The 18,331-nt window shown below is 37.6% G+C and overlaps 1 protein-coding gene across 1 annotated transcript; it reads left to right on the plus strand.

Moving 5' to 3' along the window:
• The first annotated feature begins 2,681 nt into the window (after positions 1-2,681).
• On the plus strand, positions 2,682-10,698 carry LOC112153866 (heparan sulfate glucosamine 3-O-sulfotransferase 2). Its single transcript, XM_024284312.2, has 2 exons — positions 2,682-3,481; positions 9,555-10,698. The coding sequence occupies exons 1-2, from the start codon at positions 2,997-2,999 to the stop codon at positions 10,171-10,173; spliced, it is 1,104 nt and encodes a 367-aa protein (XP_024140080.1). The 5' UTR covers positions 2,682-2,996; the 3' UTR covers positions 10,174-10,698.
• The last annotated feature ends 7,633 nt before the right edge of the window (positions 10,699-18,331 follow it).

Here is an 18,331-nt window from a genome sequence, read left to right on the forward strand (position 1 = left end):
TAATGCAGCTCTTCACACATCACATCACATTAAGGACAGACCGAGACTAAACCATGAAACCTCAGCCTCAGAGTGCTGTAAAATAATTTAACCTCTGGTCACAACGGTGGAGAAACCAGCTCAGTGTTGGCAACAAAACATAATTACAGAAATTATACATGTTAAATTGTGTGCTTTATTCCAAACTTCACCCCAAAGGTGGGTTACATAATCCGACATTAATCAGATACAATAGTATACATCAGCACTAAAGGCTTTATATTAAAAAAATGCTCAAATTGAGATTTCAGGACTAATAAAATAGAAAAATTGTAAATTCCATGTTTGTCAACATGTACAAAACACAGAATCTTAATAGAATGTTCATAAGATCCCATTCTAATGCACAGTTCCTCAATTTAACAGAGTAATGTTTGTGCAATCTGATGTAAATATGTGTGTATGTATTTTTTTTAATATTTCATGTCTCACCAGAGGGGCTGGCAAAAATAGAAACACAAACATAAATTACAGCATGAGCGGCATGAACAAAAGCGCTAAAGTGACTACATCGCTTTTGTTTCCTGATCCTGTAGGTCTAACTTCCTACAAAGTGGAAACCGCAAAATAATAAAGGGTAGTTAAATTTAGCACTTACTAATGAATTATTTAAGCTTAGTTTGAAAGCTAACCTTAGCTTTTCAGTAGCTTTAATACCATATTACATCCAATCCGTTTGCAAACACCTGAGTTTGTGTTTGCACTGGGAACTTTTGCCTGGGGCGGGCAAATGCCTGGGGCAGAATGTCAAGGGCTGACTATATTGAGCCTCTGCAGATGAGAAGAGGAAATTTGTCTCCCCCTTTGGTGTCTTTCGAGCTCTAAATGTCCAATTAGAAGTAATGGTTTAGGTTCCTGGTTGCTACAAAGATGATCAAACAGGATTAAAAGTGAAGGCTGGGAGATGTTGGAACAATTTTAGTAAGACTGAAGGTCAGAAGACCACACCCTGATCAATATATGCAAAAGTATGAGGTCAGGAATGAAATTTACGACCAATTGGTGTTAATTTGTTACCTAGCCAATGAGTTCAGAACAGTGGCTGGCTGTGGTGCAGAGGTAGAGCGGTTGACCTCTGATTGGAGGATTATGTGTTCAGTTGAAGCCATGCCTGCCCATGTGTCAAAGCCTCCCTGGGCAAGAGACTAAATCCCCAAATTTCAGACTGCCATCTTCCAGCCACCCTCCTGCCCCTGTGCTGCCATCCCACTGCCACGTGGTTGTGCTGATGCAGAGAAGAATACAAATAATTAAAAAGAAGACAGAACATTTTGATTTCTTGGGAGGATGTTGTCTAAAGATTGGTAAATAGACTAGATTATAACATGTCCTCAAAATCTGAGTTGGGAATGACCAGTGGTGCAGAATAGTCCGCTTTTTATATGCCGACATGATCTCATCCCACACATATTGATGTTTGGTTAAGGCCCCTTAAGCGTCACTTTTTGTTGTTTTGGGTGTCCCCAACTTGTTGTTTTTTTGACATCCTGGATGTTCGTAAAATCAAGGGTCCGCTGCCCTTGGGACACGGTATCAGATGTGCACTGGTCCTCGGGACTCATCCAGTACCGGTACCCTAACCCAGTACAGGTATCCTAACCTTAACCCGGTACTGGTTCGTGCCTGGTACTGCATCTGGCACTGGTTTGGCCCCGGTACCGTGTCTAGTCTGGTGTCGGGTTAAGGTACCAGTACCAGGTTTGGGTACTGGTGCGCTATGCGTCACTGGACCAATTCTGGTTTGTGACTCTGAGGCTGGGGACCCATGATTTATTAGTAACAGCCAGTACGTCAAAAAACGAGTTGGGGACACCCAAAACATCAAAAAGTGACGCAGAGGGGTCCATAACCAAACGTCATTATGTGACAACTTGAGAGTGAGAATGTTTTGCATATACACCCGTGAAACTTGGTTCAAAGACATTTAGACATAATCCAATCAGAGCTGCAACCGCCCTGTAGCCGTCCAGCTGTTGCCCGATTTCGTAATGCTGACTGTCTACATTCACGACCACGCTAAAAATCTTCAGAAAAATCGGGCGCTTGCATGAACTTGAAGATTCTACCTCCCAATCGCATGCTGGCAGTTGCATTTGTGATCATTAGGAAGTGGAGTTTAAAATCACTGTGTGAATATGGAACTGTTACTGGAAAGTACTTTGGGGCTTCAATGATTTTGCTGTTGATCATTTATCAATATAAACTACAAATAGTACATGACTAAACTCACTTGCAACCTCTATTGGTTACTGCAATAGCTTAAGTTTATCAACTTTACAAATGACAGTCTTGAAGTTAAAGGGTTGAAGTTAAATACCAACCAAGAGTTTTTCAAAATTGACCTTTAACTGATTATATAATTAGTGGATTAAATTATACAATCAGACATGCAAAAGACTTGCACAAATTGTGCGTTTCGAGCCAAGCAGACTTTGTGGTGTGCTGCTCTCTCTGTGTGCTGACAGGCTTTATGGGTTTCTCCACTCACCAATCAAATATTTCAAAATATTTTTCTTCAGATACAGAGGATGTTATTCATAGAGGGAAAAAAAATCTGCATTCAATCATGTTTACAGTTCTCCAAGATTTCAAAGGACTTATTTTCTGTCTGTCCTCTTAATGCAAAGGTGCTGTGACGTCACAGCGTTGGAGCGTTTTTCCGATGCTCAGGCTGTGTGGAGTCCACTCAAGTTCCCTCTCCACCGCGCGTAATGGACACCTCCGGGAGTTTTCAAAGCGGATGCTGCATTCCAACTCCGTGCGTATGAGCGCACGTTTTCTATTTCAGTGACTTGAAGAGATGACATGGATTTTGTAGTTTAATGGACATCAACTTTTGTGATTTTTCTCTTTTTTTATAAGTTACACCTTGTGGGCAATTTGACCACTTGATTAAAAAAGGACGGAGCGCAAAAGCAACTGGAAAATTAAACCATGCGCTGTTCATATACGGAGAGATGGCATGCGTGCTCCTCTTCAGTCGACTTCTGCCATCCTCACATCGGCTCAGAGGAACCTCCGTTTGTTTGCTATCTCTGTTCCTTTCATACTTGTGCTACTGCGCGCTGTTCCCCGACAGTGCGGTGGTGCAAAAGTCAGGTAATCCGCCGCCCAGCTGTCAGCGAGCGGACGGAGCCAAACGGCGCCTCCAGAAATCCCTCTCTTGCCTGCCCGATGCGAGCTTTGCGGATGCATCGCAGCTGAAAACCGACCAAAGACGCGCATCCACCCTTCACATGGCCGGGAACAACACGCCCGTTCCCCCGATGATTAATCTAAAGTTTGGCAATAAAAAGTTGCCAAACGCCATCATAGTTGGCGTGAAAAAAGGAGGCACGAGAGCGGTCCTGGAGTTTATAAGAATCCATCCGGACGTGCGAGCTGCTGGAACAGAGACGCACTTCTTTGACAGGAACTATGACAGAGGGTTGGAGTGGTACAGGTAAGAAGACAACTCTCACCTGCGTCAGTGGTGCGTAAAAACACCACTTCTCCAACTTCATACACCTTTACTCTGACTTTTTTTTCATTAAATTATGCAAATTAAACTAAATGTGGCTTACTTCAAGAGTATGTGATAATCAAACATAGTCAAAAAAGAGATAATGCAGAAAAAACGTGTCAAAAACATAAAACTTCCATATATCCTAAAATTTTCAACATTCCTTCAAGCATTTTTTTATTTTTATTTTTTTGGGGCCAAAAATGCACATTTTCTTTGCTTCAAACAAATTATTTAAATCAAATTCAAAATATTTTATCTTTTTTCTAAGCTAATTAAAGTGTTTTTTTCTTATTCACCATTTCAGTGTCCATAGGTTCATAGGGTCTATTTTTTTCTTTATATTCAAGCAGAATTGTAATAGCGGCTAAAAAAAAAAAACTCCATTCGTGTTTTATTGAACCGAGTGGAAAATCTAATGGAAATGGGTGTTGTGAATTGAAAAAGTCGGATATAATAGACGGCGTGTCCTTGTGCCAACTGAAAAACAAAACAAGAAAAAAAAAAAGAGTATTCTGTCTTTGGTGGAACGGTTTTTGATCTGGCTAATGATGGCCTCACTCATTCATTATTTAAATGAAGAGAAACTAACGAGCAAATAACTAATTAAGCTGGGGGGGTATATTGGCCCAACCTAGAAATATAAATATAGATAATGGCTGTGCTCTATACACTTAACAGCTGATTCTTTACCGTCAATTGTTTACATTGCCAAGTACTACAGTGGCAAAAAATTGCTTTTAAGAAGGCAACTATAGCTCCTGTACAGCAAAAACAGGCCCCCTTGAAATAAGTTAAAACATCTGCCAATGGGGTAAGAAAAATTATTTCTCTATAAATCTTATTTTAAGGAAAAATACAAATTTTCTTAAACTGATGCTACTGAAAAACTCTTATTGAGATTATTTTTCTTGCAAGACAGACTTAAAACAAGGGTCGCTCTTTTTACTTTAAGATTCCGTTTTTGCACAACAATAGACTAAAGCTCTGATTGATGGACCTTAAATTGTGTGAGAAATAGAGTAAAGTGAATAAAACAACAGAATTTATTGTAGGATGAGAGTTAAAGCTTGGCGTCTTATCATTGACCTGACTGGGGTCTGTAGTCTTTGTTATATGACTGCAAGTGTGCCATGTGTGATCACTGTTTTCTAGGGGTGTGTATCTTTCCATCTCAGATACGATACTCGATACATGACTAACTTTTTGGTGATACAATACAGTCTGATTCTTTTACCAAAAAAACCCTAAAATCTAGATGTTTCTTCTTCATGTGGCATTTAAAGCAATAAATATTAATGCTTGGCATTTGGCAGAGAAATGTATTCATTTTTACTTGGAAGAAGGAAGCTTATGATTGGACGTCTTTTTGTTTGCATTGCATGTACATAAATAGACAAAGATGGTAGAAAACAACAGAAAGAGAAACTGCAGTTTGCCAGAAATGTATTTATTTCGTGATTGACTTTATACCTTTTAACCAACATAATCTGTGGACATTAAACAATTCTGGAGTTGTTTTGAATTTCCGGTACGTATCTATTTTTTACGTCCCTAACCAATACTGCTGTTACTCCCAATGCCCGATTGATTTTTCGATACGCATCTAATATCTTTTCCCCATCCAATTCAGGTACCCTTGTGTAGTTTACTGTTGCATCCTTAACAATCTCAACTTGCTTTCAAAGTAAGTTTAAAAGAAGGATATTTTCAGGCGAAACAAAAGAAGTCTCCAATTTGATCTATTGAGAAGTCTTTTCTTTGTATTCCCTCTCTGGAGCTAAGCCGTTTGATCATCATAAGATTCTGTTTTTCCGAATGCACCATCATTATCCACTAGTTCATGCATAACCAGTATTAAACTAATTGATCCAATATTCATCAAATAGACCTATTTTATTACTTATTTAATGATAAATCTGTTTGTTTTGTTGTTGAGACCACCAAACCCTTAAACAGTGACCTGCTTCCAAATGCATTTCATGTAAATGATTGGCTGTCATGCAGCCAGGAGGGGGTATGTGTATACAATAATAATGGACTGAAAGTATCTCCACTAATTGGCACACTTCAGGACAGTTGGCAGCTCCAGCCCTTTTATCTCAGAGATGTCTCTTGGAGATGTGAGCTCCAGCCCATTACTGTGGTTTGACTGTCAGCTTTCAAAGCAGCAGCGGGAAAGGTCAAACGAGGATTGCTTTCAAAACAAAACATCTGCATTACCGGGGAAGTCCAAATCATTTCTGCCCAAATTCTCGAATGCAATGAAGTGTGGTATTTTTGTTTTAGTGTGATACTGAAACAAAAGACTAAAGATTTCGCCGGTGAACTTGCCAAGCATCAGATGGTGGCTCGACTGGCCAAGTCCCGGCAGTGCTGAAACGCAAAACCAGGTGGGCCAGAGCAGAACAAATAAAAAAGCAAGTTTGAAGAGTTTCAGCACCGAAAAACCAATGTTGATTTTACATTTCCTGCATACAGTGCACACAATGTCTGTAGATCTGCAGACTCTTCACAATAAACTACCAAAACCTCCGTATAATCTCCGTCAGCCGGAGCACGTTTCTGCCAGGACACCCAGCCAAAGATGTCAGAAGCATTCTGGCACTTCCCCTGGAGGGGTGCTTTGCCTCTCATCAGTGTGTTCACACAACTTTTCATTCAGACTTTTAAATACTCTTTGATTTGAAAGGACTTGACATCTATTACACCTCCTGAAGGTTTCAGCACATCCCCCATTTGGAGCAGTATTGACGCCAGAGTGACCTTTCATTTCTGCCATACATTTTTTTTCTTTTGAATTCTTTGTATTATTCCAGGAACAGCAATCAATTTAAAAGAAAACATGAATAAATTAAACAAGTAAAATATTTTTAAAAAGAACTTTTATATGACTGTGATTAAAGTACACATTCTTGATTATTTCCACATGAATCCCTTTATTAGAAATAAAGGAGAAAAGCAAAGCAACTTATAAAAAATAAAGTGTTGGTCTGATAACTTTTTTGAATATAAAATTACTGCTCCATCTGAGATGCTTTGGTTCGTTGGTTCTGTCTGCTCAAGCATGCAAAAGTAATTTTTTGATAGAGGTTTCTTAAATGTCACCAATTTTTCCTCTGCATGCAGTTTTACATGCGAGGAAAAACCCTTGTATTTATGATCCTGTATGAAAATGTGTTCAAAGATACAAATCATACACATTTCAGGACTGATATGTTTTTTTATTCTGTTTAAAACTTGAGGGAAGTTACAATTCTGAAGAAAGTTTTTCATAGATTTGAATCAAAACATTCTGAGCCAGCAGAGGCCTGATCGGCTCTCCATATCACAAACCTGCTTTTGTAAAGTTTCAAATAACAAAGCCTATTTCATCAAAAAATTAACATAAAATTACATTTTTGTGGAAATAAGATGTTTTATAAATAATAAAAAAAAGAATACTGCAATATCATCATATGTCGTATAAATAGTATGATGTGTTGGGTGATTTGGTAAGTTATTTCTCACAACAATGTTAGTATAAAATGCAGAAATATTGCCACGAGTGATCAGTTAAAAAAAAAAAAAAACACCTTATTTATCCACTGTCTTAAATTTGATCCACACATTTTGTGACTGTTTAAAAAATACACATTATCAACACATTTTGCATTCTTTGAACACAGAAAATAGTTATTTTAAAAACAAATAACAAAAGATGATTCAATATCACCATAAAGTTTGGAAAACTAGCTTAATTTTTCCCTCCAAAAGGATTTTTGATGCTTCATGGAAGCAGCCATTTTGAACGGAGCAGGAAAAGCTCTTCTACTGCCCCTAGTGGAAAGATAATGAACTACAAGACAGAAAACATAGATAAAGTTGGTTTTTAAGAAAAGTTTTGATTCTGCTAATGAGATAAATATTTCAAAAATGAATAATAAAATATGATAAATATGTTTATAAGGCTAACCTCTTATTGGTAAGTGAGAACAAGGAGTTATTCTAGTTTCAGTTTTTGCTTTTGAAATATCCTCAGGCTACAAACACAGATCTCTGGCTGGGCCAATCGCTTAAAGTGTGCTGGTTGCTTTCACTGGTTTGGCAGTTTAAGTTAAAAGCGTCAATATTGGTATTTGGTAAAGACCTCATGGCTAAACCTCAAAAGTTTAATAAATTAGCTAAATTCTGAAAAAAAATAATCCAAATATGACTGGTACAAACTGTGATGAACCTGAAACAAAATGATGGGAAAACAGAGAACTTGACACCAAAACCAGAAAATTAAGCTCTGAAATATGTTGAAGGTGAAACAAATGTGGAGAATTGAAGCTGAATTATGTGTGGAGAAACTATATATAACCTGAACAGACGCTTAATACTTATTTAGAAACCAAGAGATCCAAAAAAAGGCAATAGTTTTCACAGCTAAAGGATATTCTAATCTGTATCAAATTAGAAGCGCTATAAGATTTCTCATACAGAATGTTTCAAAAGTGTTAATTGAAAACAAGCAATAATTACATCCCAACAGATAATTAAAAGCTGCAAAATTCTAAAAAAAAATCATGATTGTTAACAAATGCACCAAACGTTTCGCTTTATCAAAGTTATTGTTTTCTTTCTTGCAAATGTTGCGTTTTGACATTTCAGAAGTGCAAGAAAATCAACAAACTGAGTCTTTAGGAAAAAATAATTAATGTCAGCTCTATTAATAAGCCTGTTTTGAAGTCTTTAAACCTGTTTTCCGTGAACTTCTTGAGTTCACTCAAATACCAAAGTGGCCTAGTTTGAAGGTGAATAGCCGACGATAAGTTACTCCGCTGGTTTTTTTTTATTCTTTCTTTTTTTTCCTTAGATTTATGGTGATTTATTACTCCTCAACAGAGTTGGGCTGATCCACTGGAAAGCTGTCTGCGATCCTGCGATGCAACTCTCTAGTGACAACTCTCCAGTGCCCACTACAACTTTGCTTCATTTACATTCAGAAACTGGGTTTTGGTCAAGCAGGGCTCACTTAGTGGTTTGATGCTCGTGTGGTTCCGCTAGAGTAAAACCGGTCTAAATTTATCCTGTGTACTTTTAACTTTTAACAAAGTGAATATAAGGTCATCTTGTCCTCTGTGTCCAAACATGCTTTTGAGGTCATTCAAGCACCAAAACTTGGTTAAAAACAACCGTTTGAAGATTTTTTTTTTATCTACACAATGGTCCCTTGTTTATCATGGGAGTTATTTTCTAAAAATGACTAGCAATAAGTGAAATCCACGATGTAGTCCTCTTTATTTTTTACAGTTATAAATGTTTTAAGGCTTTAAAATCCCTCACTACTCACTTCATACATTTTTATCAGACCGTAATGCTCATTTTTAACACTTTTATCTCTTGCTTATTCTCTCAAAGTTCAAACCTTCAAAAACAAGAAGTCCCGCCCCTCAATTAAATCTTCTCTTGTCACAAACAGGCAGACAGCTGGATCCATGTACGGCAGGTTTATTAGTTCAGGTAAGACGACAGGAACCAAGCACAGCTAAAAGTCCACAAAGCTAAATCAGGGTCAGACAGACAGAGGTCAATCACGAGCATGACAGAAGAGACTAGAGTCCAGGCGAGGGTCAGGGCAGGCAGCAGGTGAACAGAGACAAAGTAAGGTCAAGTACAATACTTCGCTCTGAGTGAGGCTCTGGTTAAGTATTATGTGGTTGATTGTTAATGAGTGTGCGCTGGGGTTGCTGGGAGATGTAGTGTGTTTAGGGGGAGACAGAGCTCCGACAGCTCTTGATCAAAGATTTATGTGAATTTGGAAATCTAAATGATTTCTGTGAAAATACACACCACGAAGGAGATTGATTGACAAGTTCAAATAGCCAATCAGGACGCAGAATACTATCTGCTGTTAAAAAAAGCAAAACTGCATTAAAAATATTGAAGAAACAACAAGATTGCACAAGGTGATTCCGATATATCACAACATACCTTATTTGTATGCTTAGTTATAAAGCTTACACTTGTCTTGTTATTTTTTACGCAGAGGTTTGATGCCACGGACCCTAGAAAGCCAAATCACCATGGAGAAGACGCCAAGCTACTTTGTAACTAAAGAAACCCCTCGGAGGATTTCCGCCATGTCCCAGGACACCAAACTCATTGTTGTGGTCCGCGACCCGGTCACTCGAGCAATATCAGATTACACCCAGACTCTGTCCAAAACTCCCGACCTGCCGAGCTTCCAGGAGCTTGCCTTCAGAAATCAAAGCCTGGGCCTCGTTGACATGTCCTGGAATGCCATTAGGATCGGCCTGTACGCCCTTCACCTGGAAAACTGGCTCCGGTACTTTCCTTTGGCTCAGATCCACTTTGTGAGCGGGGAGCGTCTGATCACAGACCCAGCGGGGGAGCTGGCTCGGGTGCAGGACTTCCTTGGGCTGAAGCGCATCGTCACTGACAAACACTTCTACTTCAATCGCACCAAGGGCTTCCCGTGTCTTAAAAAGCCCGAGAGCAGTGGCTCACCTCGCTGCTTGGGCAAGTCAAAGGGCAGAACTCACGTGCAGATAGACAGAGACGCTATTGAGCAGCTGCGGGACTTTTACAGACCCTATAATGTCAAGTTCTATGAAATGGTCGGACATGACTTTAAGTGGGAGTAGATGTAGAAGAAAATCTGTTTCTTGACAAACGTTCTGCCTATCACTGGATCGTCAAATAGTTTCAAACTTGAAAGTGACTTTCAACAAAGCACTTGCACTCGTAATAACTAGTTACCAGCATCAGAATCCCACTTGTTGCTGTGTATCATTCCAACTATGTAATCACATTCATTTGGTTGTTGTCAATAATGTGGATAATTGTGGACACGATTTCCTTATCGATTCTTAAAGAAATGGGAGTAGTTGTCCTGAAGGTGGAACTTTAACGCACCACCTTGGAAAATGTCAATGAAGTTTTCTGCTGTAGCACTGTGGTGGGAAGTCCAAAAGCCATAGGGTAAGTATTCAACCACTTTTGTTGTTATTTTTTTTAAGAGTTGTAACTTATTTCCAGCATGACCAAGCTCAAGATGCTGTTACTTCTGTGCTGTGTTAGCAAAAATCTATGCTTATATTTTTGTTACAAAGATATGTACTCACTGCAATGCTTCTTCATGAACTTTAATAAACTTAAGTCAAGCACAAGTTACGGATGTTTTCTGCTTTTGCTAAATCCACCCCTAAGATCTAAGCCTGGAATAGAGCGTCTCACGTTTATACCATCTCATTTTCGCTTTGGTCGGTTACGGTTTCCGTAGGGGGCAAGATGGAGGCAACTTCATTAATTTTTCACCGACAAAAGCAGGGAAAAACTCCGTCACAATGTGTCGTCAAGAAGATTCTGGGACCTGGTGTCACTATATGGCTGTGTCATTTCTTTGATTTGTCGGCGAATGCTAAAGTTGGACGGTGTGTGTGATTGACCGTAAAAGCACTTAATGAAGCAGGGAGCTCGTCTTATGACTTGAAGAAAGCTGAAGTGTGTAATTGGGCACTCCATTATTCAGGTCTTATTTGCCTCTCTGCCTTAAATGTCTTATGCTTGCTTTTTAGCGCGTTTAAAGGATCAGCAGAGCTGGAAAGGGATGGGGTAGGGAATTTTTTTTTTTTTTAAAGAAAACATTGCTCCTCAGGGGGCTGTTGGTTTTCTGGGTTTCTCTTGAAGGTAATTGCTGTTAATTTTAAAATAAATCCTGTGTTTGGGAAGAAGGAAAGCAGCAGAATTGCATGTCAGACGCGTTCTTTGCTCAAGCGGGATGTTTAATCCTGATCCTCGAGGACTGATGTCCTGCTTCTTTTCCATCCGCCCCTATCTTTGCAGGAACACATCTGATCCACGCAATACATTTAATAAACTACTTGAAGCAAAAATTGCCAATACACACTCGCGTTTTAAATATTTTAGCCACCTTTGAGCTGAAACTAAGTTGCATACATTATTCACTTGCAGAATTTACAAGATCAGCATGTCTTTACACGGTGCAGTCAAGCTAGGAGATGACATGAGCACACTAGAAGAATAAATCCAGCTAAGATCAACAGTGTTTTCATAATCCCAGAAGTCTCCAGTGGAAGCTTTTAAAAATGTCTGTTGGAAGAGATTCTCTTCTGATGTCAGCTTGAGCGAATCATCTACTGAGCATTCAGTGAGGAGTTCTCAGCAGTTCACAGACCTCTATGGAGCTTCACAAAATCTATCCACTTATTCTTGATTATTTTAGGCTTAATCTATCTGTGTTATGAAAATGTGTTTTATGCCATCTTTAGATTACATTCAGAGACTGTTAAATGCTTCATGAGGCATCCATTTCTGTATTAAAACATTTTAATTTCACATCACAGCTTTTATAGTTTAGCTTGCCAATGATTCTGTCTGCAAAAACGTTGCTTTGTTGGGAAATCTCACAAGCAGCAGCTGATATAGAATAATCTTATGATCTGAAACACCAAGCAGACTTGACACTTCATGTGTGAAACTCGTAAATAATCACATTTTCTGCACATGCTCAGTTTTTGACCACACATGGAAGCAGAAATGGTCTAATTTATAAATTGAGGTCTGGATAAAGAGGAATAGAAGAGTTTTTCAATTTTTGCATCAAAAGAAGAGGCAATCGTAACTGAATTTAAAATCAGATCAAAGAATCATATTATGGTATGTTTTTAATCTAAAGAATCCAGATTATAAATGAGATTATGAATAGATTTTTAAAAAATTAGGATTAAGCGAGGAAAACCAGCAGCACTAACGTAGCCTCTCTGCTTAATTATACATTTTATGCAAGATGGAGATCCAACTAAAATATATTCCGTTGGTTATTTTCCTAAAAATAAAAAAAATGTGCAGAATAATTAAAACAATATCCAAATATTGATATTTCTCCGAAAATTAGATTTGAATCACAACCAGAACAGCTACGATTGTCCGAAATGTTAAATTAAAATCCAAATATATTTTTTTTTGCTAAAAGGATAGTTTAATTTTTTGGCACAATAACCTTATTCTTGTATTAGGGTTGGCACAGACCAAATTTAGATTTGAACTGCATTTAAAAATCACTTAAAATTAGGGGTCTGTATTGGCAAGAATCTGGCGATGCAATACGTATCCTGATATACGTCTCAGGATACATATCGCAATTTTATCCCAAGGCTGTACAAGAACAATTTTTCACTTTTTTAAAAAGGGTATAACTTACTACTTGTCTCTTAACAACAACAAAAAAAACCACAAGGCTGAGATTTTGTTCTGGTGCGGTTTAAAGCTGCTTAAAGTATACCAACTAGCGGTCGGGGTTTATGTGAAAACTGAAAGTAAGACGCTGAAGGACACTCACAAATAAATAATTAAATATCGCCTTGTCTGCAATTTAAATCGATATAAGTATAACCAAAGGAAATATCGCGATATATTACCAAATCGATTTTTCCCTACAACCCTAGTTAAAAGTTGTCCAGTCGATTCCAATCATACACGCCAACACTTTTTTAAGTTTTAAAATCCCATCCGATCCAATAGATAGATCTGCTTGATCTATTTTAAAAGTTCCCAATGTTTTTAATAAGAATTTAGCTGTTTTTAGCCAAAATAAAAAAACGTATCGTTTTCGTGAACGTATCGCCAAATAAAATATCGCGATATTTCACCAAATCGATTTTTTCCCTTCACCCTTACTTGAAATTAGTTCATTCCATCAAGGCTTTTTTTTGATTTGTCAGGAACCTTGATTTCAACAAAATTCAATTTTTAAAATGTTTTATTCTAAAATCTTGTGCTTGAAATCATGTCTTTTCTAGAGTTAGGGTCAGTTTTAGCTTTCTTATATTTTTGGAAGATTTAAGTAATTTATATTGGTTTGATTTGTTTGTTGTTTGTGTTTCAATGTGTTAAATATATGTGTATTTTTGCATGTTCTTGAAGAAAATATGTATGGGTCAAAGCTGACCATAACGCAATAAAAGTTATTAGAGTTTATCTTTTTTTTTTTATAAAATTTAGATCAATCAAATAAATTTTAGAGATGTTCCAAATGCCTATTAACACAATACACTTTATTCTATTTATATATTAGTCTTGGGGTTATTTTTTCTGTTTTTATTGAAATCTAGAGGCATACTTTTTTTAAAGACCCAGAGACAAACAGAAAAAAAACTATTAAGTCAACATTTCCACGGATTAGGAAGCCTAACAAAATAGCCCAGAGATGACAAAAAATGGATGATAGGTTTTTGTTTTTAATGTATTTTAAAGCTGATTTAAGGCACCATGGGTGGTAAGAGAAAGCTTACACAAGAGGAAGGTTAAAATGCAAAACTAAATTCTTACTTTAAGTTTAAGTGTTACAGAATTGTTTAATTTCAGAAAACGTTGACATTTGCCCCAAATTTTTCTAATTAAAGACCATTTTAACTCATCCTAAAGAAAGAAAGATCCATTTAAGTGACTCATTTTATCAAATAATTCTTGTAAACCTGAAACTGTTTGTAAAATCCCTAACAGAAAAGTAAAAATGATATAAATCATGTTGAATCTTACAAGATTAGCTTTGCACATACCCTGGATCTCTATGTTTGACTCTAGAAATCCAGAGTTGATCTCAGAACGCACATCCTCAACTTAGACTTGTTCTCATTTTATTGCTCCTCAGCAAATGGCCACGGCAGATTGTCAGAAGAAAAAAAAGTTCTGAAAGATTCTCCTGTCTCTGTGACCCGCCTGTTCTTCTGCATCTCCCCCTCACTGCTCCTCATTCTCAGCCACCGTCCTAACATTCATTAAGCTCACAGGACATCCAGGTGGGGGGATAAAAGCGCATTGGCTGCACCACCTCTGTTGCCCTCCTTGTCATCACGCTCGCCAATAGCTCATTTCTGTGGCTCTCCCAGCACACACAGGTGAGCTTCCACCCAATCGGCCCTGTGAGCGGCAACCCCTCTTTATGGTACACGGGGGTCCTAATTAGGCCTGAGGGCTGAAGAAAGGCAATCCCCGAGAACAAGCATCAGCCAGAGTCTGATTAGACTCTGCTATTGAACGGCTCTCCAGAGATTGCTTGCAGGTCAAATCTCCCCTTCTCCTTCTACCTCTTTTTCAGCTCAGCCTCTTTTTCAAATATGAATCCCCCAGGAAAGACCCATGCAAATCCTGAAATTCCTTCACATTGTGGAGCTCTATGATGTGACCTATTTGCACTGGAGCTTGAAGGGGGGCTTGTTAAGCTAAATTAATGTGTTATGTATATTCATGTTTGTCTTGTCAAATGGTGATAATAATGAATTGAGACAAAACGAAAAAGCTGAAAACCAAAATGCTGCACATGTTTATGTTAAATGTGCTTTTTTTTTTTTCAAAGACATCTTCCTTTGAGTGGAGTTTTCATTTTCTTATTCAGGGTCATCAACCTGATAATAACTAAATGCTGAAAATGGTGTTAACATGTTCTTGTGGCATTTTCTAATGATGGAGGATATTTAAAACCTAAGCTCAAAATTGTATTTCTGCGCATTTCTTTGCACGAATTGTTGTGAATCAGGAGCAGAAGTTAAAATGCTGTTAGAAAAAGCTTGTAGATGTGACGTAAAAGCTATTACGGCAAACCACAAGCCACTAGATCCATGTATATCTTAATTAATATAATTTATTATTCATGAATAACTCCAATATTGTTCGCCATTTTTGTTACACCGCTAATGTTAGCTTGGGGTTGTGAGGGGCTACATAAGCTAGCAGGAAAGACTGTAAACAGATGAATGATGGGAAGTGAGTAGGCATACTCCACGCCAGCAGTCCCGCCCACAACTCAGAGGCAAATTTCTCATGAACTACTACCGCTCTGTAGAAACTGTCCACAAAACTCAACAACTTTTTTTTTTAGCTAAAAACAGCTAAATCCTAATAAAAAAAATAAAAAAACTGGGAAAACTTTTAAAATAGATCAAGTGGATCTATCTATTGGAATTATCAAGTGGATTCATATTCAAGAAATTGTTGGTGCGTTTGACAAAAAATAAGTATACTCAAGTTTATATTAAGCATCCTTTTTTAAACCTAAAAGTAAGATAGTATACTTTTGGTTTACTGTTTATTTATTTAATAGAGATAAAGTTCATAAATTCATATTAAGTATACTTGGATTATACTCACTGTAAATCTAAATATATTTAACCTATATATTGTCACTGTCCTTAAACATTTTGCATTAAACGTGGAGTAGATGTATTCTTGGGATATTTCCAATATATAAAAATGTATTTTAATTCACGAATCAGTAGAAGTTTTACTTGTAAACTAAAGCAGACCTTAAAAGTTACTTCAAAATGTACTTTCATAAACTTAGAGTAAGCTTAAAGTTTTTTTTGCCAGTAAACTAAAACAACACTTGAAGTATACTTCTAAATATACTTTTTATAAATTAAAAGTGGACCAAGTTTGTCCCAAGAAGTATACTTGTTAGTAAACTGCCAGTATACTTTTTAAGTGTGCTTGGTACACTTCGGGAAATATACTTTTCTATCCTTAAGTAGAAACATATACTTAAAGTATAATTGTTTCTAGAAGGGTGGACATGGATGACTTTTAACTAAAGGGGTAGAGATAAAACGATTTGGTGATATTTCCCAATATTTCACTTGACAATACTTGTAACATTTTAAACTGCTGACAAAACAATATTTAATTATTTATTTGTGAGCATCCTTCAGCGTCTAATTTTTGTTTTTCACCCAAACTCCGACCGCTAGTTGGCAGCACAGCACACTTTGAGTGGCTCTACACGCACCAGAACAAGATCTCGCGAGAACCAGTTTGTGCTAAATATTCAATCTTATTGGTTCCATCTGCCTCGCGGTTTTTGTTGTTACAAGACATGTACTATGTAGTATGACTTGGTTGTTTCTAGGTCATACTCTTAAAAAAAAAAAAAAAAAAAAGTGAAAAATTGTTCTGGTACAATCTATATTGGGATATGTATTGTATCGCGAGACGTGTATCGTGATAAGTATCGTATTGCCAGATTCCTGTCAATACACACCCCTACTTATAACTGATTATTTTCTAAATCAATTCTTGAAAAGTTTGGATTGATTAAAATTTTTAAAGGTCTCGTTTTCTCTGGAGCAACTAATAATGTCTGGAAACAGAAAAGGTTGTGTCTAAAGCCTCATTTTGAAGTGCTCAAATGTCACCGAGGTGTTCTATTCGTGTAGGTAATTTTAACTTTACTCCAGCGCAGTCCCAACTCAATGTAGCCTCAAATATACATTTTGGAGCATTTTTAATAATCAAAGAAGCAGAAAAGGATTATAATTCAATGAATCTTCCCTCCAGACTGAAAATATTTGCATTGTTTTCTGTGCGTTTCTTGTTGCAAGATCCAGAAAACACAACTTTCATACATTTGAGTTAAGCTGGAGTGAATAAGAGAGCATACATTGACTCAATTATCCTCTTCCTCGCCGTTTGCTCATGATGTTCTCATGGGATTTCAATAGGTTCCCTGGTACGCGAAGGAGACAGCGGCTGACACAGTAGAGGGAGAGATTCAGTAGTGCACCTCATTCAGTCCTAATGCTTCAGAATAGTTTAGCTTCCACACTAGACAGGATGTCCCAGTGGTCAAAATCACCAGTGGCATAGGAGCCAAATTAAAATGAAGTGCTGACAACTGGGGTACAGCCTCAAGTATGTTACGATACACGCTCTGATGAAGGTCAGAGTGCATGCTGGCAATGAGCACGAGATTTCCAGGATTACAAGAAAGTGAAGAACTGCAGAGATATAGAAACTGTTTCAGGAATAACTTTAAATGTAGGTCACTGGCTTTCACTTTCATCTGTGCGCTAAGTGTCCCGTTTCCGCTTGTCTTTTTAATTTGGGAGTCATAGAAGGATGTGACATGGTCGGAGCTCCTTCAAGATTTAGATCTATGACTTTCTACGACGTCCTCCAAACATTACATAAGCGGCTTCTCCTTGTTGTTGTTGTCTCCATTTGTCAGACAAGTGAGAGGATGCCTTCTGTGGAGAAGCTAAAGTGAGATGGAGAGCTGATTAGATCGGAGAAGTAGTCAGACCTCAGCGCCTATCTCACCGGGAGATGCGTTCTAATTAGAGAGCGCGCTTCGTGTCTCACTGAAGAGAGTAACAAGCTTCATCCCAAAGCTGCCTCTGGATGAACGCAAGGAAAAAAAAAAAGCAAAAATCTATTTGATGCAGCAGAAACTCCTGGACTTCAGACAGCACCTGGGTTTACATGCAGCACATTTAGATATTTATGGAGGGGTGCAGACTGTGGCAGCACTTTCTAAGCCGAAAGACTTGAGGATATAAGCTGTTGTAAGCCACATCTATTTTCCAAAGCAGGAGTTCAAACCTAAAGTTTTGCCACACAACATTGATACTTTTCCAAACTTTGGGACTGAGCTTTGGGAAAGGATCGGAAGCATATTTTAATAACATTTCCATCTTAAATATTATCTGAGCATGTGTTTTAGTGTTGATACTATAAATGAGGGGTAAAAAGCAGATTATTAAATAAAAACTGAGGAAAAATAAAGCTATGTGATTCATTATTTTAAAAAAACAACACATAAATATGTTGTTAGAAATGAGTCAACAGATCTGAAAACAAAACATTTCAACTCACCTGAGAGTGCGCTTCAATGCCCAGTTTGCCATTTGAGCAGACTGCTGCCCTTTTCTCAGTTTACAGATGCAGTGATTTATTGACTAACGCTTGCCAGACCCTGCAATGGTAGCTTACAAAACGCCTCCACTTTAC

Source organism: Oryzias melastigma, linkage group LG19 (assembly GCF_002922805.2).
Source record: "Oryzias melastigma strain HK-1 linkage group LG19, ASM292280v2, whole genome shotgun sequence".
Lineage (NCBI taxonomy): Eukaryota > Metazoa > Chordata > Actinopteri > Beloniformes > Adrianichthyidae > Oryzias > Oryzias melastigma.